The sequence below is a fragment of the Annulohypoxylon truncatum genome (assembly GCF_022578515.1).
Source record: "Annulohypoxylon truncatum strain CBS 140777 unplaced genomic scaffold F4807scaffold_39, whole genome shotgun sequence".
In the NCBI taxonomy this organism is placed as follows: domain Eukaryota; kingdom Fungi; phylum Ascomycota; class Sordariomycetes; order Xylariales; family Hypoxylaceae; genus Annulohypoxylon; species Annulohypoxylon truncatum.
In genome coordinates, this window is record NW_025953825.1 from 346,309 (window position 1) to 352,434 (window position 6,126).

Sequence of the window (6,126 nt, forward strand, 5' to 3'; positions counted from 1 at the left end):
GGAACAAGAGGCGATCAACACTTTCGGATACTATCTATTTTCCAGCCCCGATACGTTTAATTTACCGCCTTAAAATCAGTACAGCAATATCACAGAGATTGACCGGACTACCTCGACTACGAATGGCCTCTTTACCGGCCCGGGAATAAACACGCAATAATGGGTATGCGCATTGATTGTTCGGATAGAAAAGAGTCGGCTTCGCTAACTTGCTTACCCTGCCAGGTACTGCGCCGCCGAGACCATCGCATGACTCGCTATCCTCCGTCTCCACCACGAGTCTGGTATTCGAACGGCTGGGCGAACGAGAGAAGCTCGACGGCGGACTTGCCGACTTAGAAGATGACGACCCGCTGCATCATGACTCCGAAAACGAAGATGAATCTTTCTTGCCGCTGCCCCCGAAGAGGGCCGTTGGTGTCGATAAGGGTTTCAAGAGGTTCATGCTGGTCCTAGTTGGCATATTTCTATCCGCTTGGGTAGTTGGACTATTTACATACTTGTCTACGAAATCATACCAGCATTCATCGCAGAAGGACCATGATCCGGCGGCCACGGCATCCCGCGGATCCGGGAAGAAGGTCACATTGGATCAAGTGATGGAGGGGTACTGGCGACCCCAGAGCCATAGTATAAGTTGGATCGCAGGTGCAAACGGAGAAGATGGCCTGCTTTTAGAGAAGGGTGCCGCTGGCAAGGACTATCTGGTGGTTGAAGACGTGCGGAGTCAGAATGAAGAACATACAGCCAACGGCGGAAAGATCGCATCCGCCCAGACTCTTATGAAAGACCGAATTTTCGATGCTAGCGGCCGCAAATTGTACCCGGATCGAGTCTGGCCTAGTCCTGACCTGAAGAAGGTGCTTATTGCTACCGAGACTAGAGACGTTTGGAGATATTCGTTTACTGGAGTATACTGGATCTTCGACGTGGATACCCAAAAGGCCGAGCCGTTGAACCCTAAAGATCCCGGATTGCGGGTACAACTTGCGCAGTGGAGTCCGAAAAGCGATGCTGTCACATTTACGAGCGCTAATAACTTGTACGTACGAAAGCTGGGAGGCGATAATGTCGTGCAAATCACCAAAGATGGTGGACCGGAGTATTTCTATGGTATTCCGGATTGGGTGTATGAAGAGGAGGTTTTCGGTGATAATAGCGCAACCTGGTGGTCTGAGAATGGAGACTTTGTGGCTTTCCTAAGGACGAACGAGACCTTGGTACCCGAGTACCCGGTTCAATTCTTCATCGATAGGCCGAGCGGCAAGACACCTCCCGCCGGAAAGGAGAGCTACCCAGAAGTTCAACAGCTTAAATATCCTAAGGCAGGCGCGCCGAACCCCTTCGTGGACCTTCTGTTCTACGACATGGCTCGGGGGGATGTATTCTCCGTTGAGATCGAGGGAGGCTTTGCGGCTGATGATCTTTTGATCACTGATATCACTTGGGCTGGTAGCAAGGTCCTTGTCAAGGAGACGAACCGCGTCAGCGATATCATGCGCGTTATCTTGGTGGATGTTACTGCTCGGACAGGCAAGACGGTTAGAACGGTCGATGTGGGGAAAATCGACGGCGGCTGGTTCGAAATCTCGCATGATACCACTTACATCCCTGCCGACCCTGCCAACGGCCGACCCGAGGACGGTTATATCGATACCGTTATTCACGACAACGGGGATCACATGGCCTACTTCAGTCCTCTGGACACCGACAACCCCGTTATGCTGACCTCTGGGAAATGGGAGGTTGTTGCAGCTCCTTCTGCTGTTGATCTGAAGAACAACGTCGCATATTTTGTTGCCACGAAGGAATCTTCCATCCAACGACATGTTTACAGTGTCAAGTTCGACGGATCACATCTGAAAGAATTAACCGATATTAGCAAAGAGGCCTACTACGACGTTTCGTTTTCTACTAAAGCCGGATACGCCCTACTAACCAATAAGGGACCGAACGTACCGACGCAAAAGGTCATTAGCACGCCTAGCAACCCGGAGGTGTACGAACATGTCATCGAAGAGAATAAGGATCTAGCGGATAAGGCGAAGAAACATGAACTGCCCCTTTTAGACTACGGCACGATCACCGTGGACGACGTCGAGCTCAACTACATCGAGCGCCGGCCGCCGCACTTCGACCCGAAGAAGAGATATCCCGTGCTCTTCCACCAGTACTCCGGACCAGGCTCACAGTCGGTGGACAAGCAGTTCAGCGTCAACTTCCAGACGTACGTAGCCTCCAACCTAGGGTACATCGTGGTCACGGTCGACGGGCGCGGGACCGGATTCATCGGACGCAAGGCGCGCGTCGTCGTGCGCAAGAACCTCGGACAGTACGAAGCGCACGACCAAATCGCCGCAGCCAAGATCTGGGCCGCGAAGCCGTACGTCGACGACGCAAAGATAGCTATCTGGGGCTGGTCGTACGGCGGGTTCCAGACGCTGAAGACGCTGGAGCAGGACGCGGGCCAGACTTTCAAGTACGGGATGGCGGTCGCGCCCGTCACGGACTGGCGCTTCTACGATAGCATCTACACAGAGCGGTACATGCTCACGCCGCAGCTTAACGCCAACGGGTACGATCGCACGGCTGTCAGTAATGCGAGCGCGCTGAGCCAGAACGTGCGGTTCTTGATCATGCACGGCGTGGCGGATGATAATGTGCATATGCAGAATACGCTCACGCTGCTGGATAAGCTGGACGTGGCGGGCGTGGAGAATTACGATTTGCATATGTTCCCGGATTCGAATCATGGGATTTATTTTCATAATGCGAATCGTATTGTTTATGATAGTGGGTCGCCTTTTACTTTTACCTTTTCTCCTTTACCTTTTCCTTCTCCCCTACACGATTTTCGAGGGCCATCTATGGGTATATGGATGTATATTTACGTGGATATGCTTACTAACACGACTACTCAGAATTGACCAACTGGCTTGTCAACGCTTTCAACGGCGAGTGGCTGAAGGTCACGGGCGCGAAGCCCATAGCGAACAAGGCGAAGAGAGATATGGAGATGGTGCGAAGAGCGGGGGCTGAGGCTGACGACTTCGCGTTGACGCATGTGGCCCGGGATGGTTCATCATAGAATGTAGAAAGACTGCATGGTACAAGGCGTATAGGTGTTCGATCTTTGTAATTTATAGCACTATCTTCGTATCTTGCTATTTGGCTTGTTTTATTTCAGTATATAACTATCTAGAGTCAATGTATGAACTTATCCAGACCGCGGATATCTAGAAGGTTGTGTACGTTGGTGCATCTCGCTCCAATTATAAAGACTCAGAGTAACCTAATGGTTTAGATACCTGTTGAGTCCTGATCATAATGCCTGGGACGGCCCTGCCGGGCCATGGTACAGTATTGGTGCAGGATTCAAGAAGCGCGGAGTCTTCGCAGGGCCAGAGTCTTCCTAGAAGCTGCTCGTTCGTCGACTCATTCGTACAGCCATTATGATATTCGTGGCTGTTAAGGGGTTGCCATATCCAATTGCCTTCAGAAAGAGGACATCGCTTCATCACCAAAGAGTTTGATTCCCTCTCGAACCTTCCTCTTCCACGCCATTTTAGATGGAATAATGCCTGATCGACCACAAGCCAAACGTCCTAGAAGTTGCAAAACCCTAGGTAGGTAAGAATATCCCGGTTTCGGATGACATGTTTCGGTCGAAGTCATAGGTACTATGAATTCTAGCTTGATTCTCGACAATGTTCTGTGGATTATCTCTTAGGACCCTAATGTCTATAAAGCTTCATATGACTAAAATAATGAAGTCCTTCCCAAGCACCGAAAAGGGCACCCGCGTCCATCCTATCATAACGACCGACATCTGGCCGAAATCTTCTATTGCAGAGTCGGGAGCATCTCGCAACTAATTGTTGATTTAGAGCAGATCCGAACCCTACATCATGCTGCATTCATCCACGACGAACGTATGGGCTTCTTTTGCCTCTGTAACTTTCTCGGATCATCCTAAAAGGAAGCCCTAATGTTGCTTATAGATTGGCTTTAGGGATGTTAAGTAGAAGGCGTAACCCAGCTAGGAGATACCACGGGGAAGGGATGCGTGAGTGGAAGTAAATCCTACCTAGGTAGTCCCATATGTGACGTGGTGTGATGGTACAATATATTGCATATGGTGAGGCTAAGCTCGAAGCGTTTCATATTGGTTGCCGAACTATCTAAGCTTAAAGAAGAAAGGATCTGCAAAAGGTGCTTAGCACAGCTCTTGCTCCTTGAAATCAGGGTTGGTAAATGTAGGTGTCAATATAAACCCGATCCTGCTTAAGGAGATACGTAAGTCCTCCGTCAGGAAACCGGGTACTACGCTCTTGATCCGTTCTTCAGCCCAAATAGCTCGAGGTCCTCAGCTGTTCTCGAGGATGAGAACTTAGAATACGGAGGACACCATGCACCTAGGAACGCATATGGCCTAAATGGGCCTCCTGATCTCTTAGTCGATTTGTAAAAGCCTCAAAATATCATACGGCTAGGTTCATGGGGTATCTGTGACCGACTGCGGAGGTGGTATGTGAAATTAATTATCATTAAAGATAAATGCGAAAAAAAAAATCCGTGGTTTGAGTTTTGATGTATTAGGCAGGTATATATAGGATATCATGAGTTCTAGTATGCTTGCTTTTTAAGGAGAATAACAATAAGAGGCAAAGTACTAAATATCGTATTCCGTAGAGTGGTATTATACTATGAGCCCCCTAAAGTTGGTAACCAAATTAGCGACAGCTACCTGATGGAACAGGCATATTCAACCTGTAAGCGTTCCAGGCTATCATTTTAAGGCACTGCCCAGGTGTTCAGTGATCTTCAGAGGGGTAGTGTGTAGGTACCTGTCTAGCCAATCAGAATTAAGTTCTTGTGGGTGTTGGGAATAGTACACGTACCGATTTTAGTGGAATTGCAGTCTTGTGTCAGTGTAAGGGATATCCATGGTATTTAAATAATATATCCATAGCAAACCTAGAATGTGACATGCCGTAGGTAATTATTCATGAATAGTATGATATTTGCTCGTGTTTCCATAAATTTGACAGTGGGAACCTAGAAGTTTCCGCTTGGGAAATTGAACATGAACACCCAGCAAACGTATTAAAGCTGCGTTATACGGGTAGGGATCTATGCAATATGCCACGTTTGTTTAAGAAGCTATCCCATATCCATATGTACTATTTGCCACAGATCTTGTTAGACACTTGATAATGAGCAAGACTACTCATGAGTCAATGAATGTCTGTGAAATGACATTTACATCAACTAGAAAGTTGTGGGGCGGCCTGGATAGTAGGATCAATCTTCTCGACGATAGCAGCGGTGCCGTAGGCAGAGCATTGAGCAAAACCGCCCATGTCTCCGGATTCGAAGCGCAGGGTTATGATGGCATTTCCGCCCCGCGCTTTTGTCTCAGCCACCACGCGACTGATGGCATCGTTCCGTGCCGAATAGAGCTGTCTCATTATTAGAGACATACCCAGAACCCAGAGAGCTGTACATACCATACTAGTGAACCATTGAAGCTCTCCACCTGCAATGCTCTTAAGCACCATTCCCATGCTAGCAGCCCAGTTGCGGGATCGCACGGTTAAGCCGTAGACGGCGCCGAGAACTTTAACTACCCGGTAACCAGGCACGTCGAACATGGTGGTTGTGATGACGCTTCGGTCTCTGTGAAACAGTGTAGATCCGATAGTTGTGCCGGGATGTCGGCCGGTTGATTGGTGTGCGATGACATCTCTGTTGAATTTATGTGTCTGAGAGATAGCTAGAATGTGAATTCACCATCTAGTTGAGTACAAAATCTCAATTCGAAGATTGAGACTGTTCAGCTCTTTTATGTCTCATCTATCAACGTGAGTCGGGTCATCATTCTCTTCACATGAAGAATGCCTAAGGGATTCCTAGCATCTGATTGGTTGGTTGTGCCCTGGACTTGCCTAAAACGGACAGCGTCTATGTACGCCGTATTTCGCATTCACTCTGCAGCGCTACAGTGCCTTACTTCGGCCCTATCAAGGCGCAGCAGCGCTATGGTCCAGAAGGGAGACGATCTCCGTGGGGGCTATAGAGGCCCATTTGCACATCTTTGCAAAAAAAAAAAAAATTTGCCCGGAT

General features: G+C 48.7%; 2 protein-coding genes across 2 annotated transcripts; one reads left to right on the forward strand and one right to left on the reverse strand.

Annotated features, from left to right (window-relative positions):
• Positions 1 to 17: 17 nt before the first annotated feature.
• F4807DRAFT_441808 (dipeptidyl peptidase IV N-terminal region-domain-containing protein) lies at positions 18 to 3,226 on the forward strand. The gene is made up of 3 exons (XM_047999418.1): positions 18 to 163; positions 226 to 2,793; positions 2,922 to 3,226. Exons 1-3 carry the CDS (start codon positions 160 to 162, stop codon positions 3,086 to 3,088), a joined length of 2,739 nt encoding a protein of 912 aa, XP_047850414.1. The 5' UTR covers positions 18 to 159; the 3' UTR covers positions 3,089 to 3,226.
• Positions 3,227 to 4,901: 1,675 nt separating this feature from the next.
• Positions 4,902 to 5,788, reverse strand: F4807DRAFT_441811 (uncharacterized protein; the record flags this gene model as incomplete). The annotated part of the gene is made up of 1 exon (XM_047999419.1): positions 4,902 to 5,788. A coding segment is annotated over exon 1 (383 nt), but the record flags the coding sequence as incomplete, so codon positions are not given.
• Positions 5,789 to 6,126: the final 338 nt, after the last annotated feature.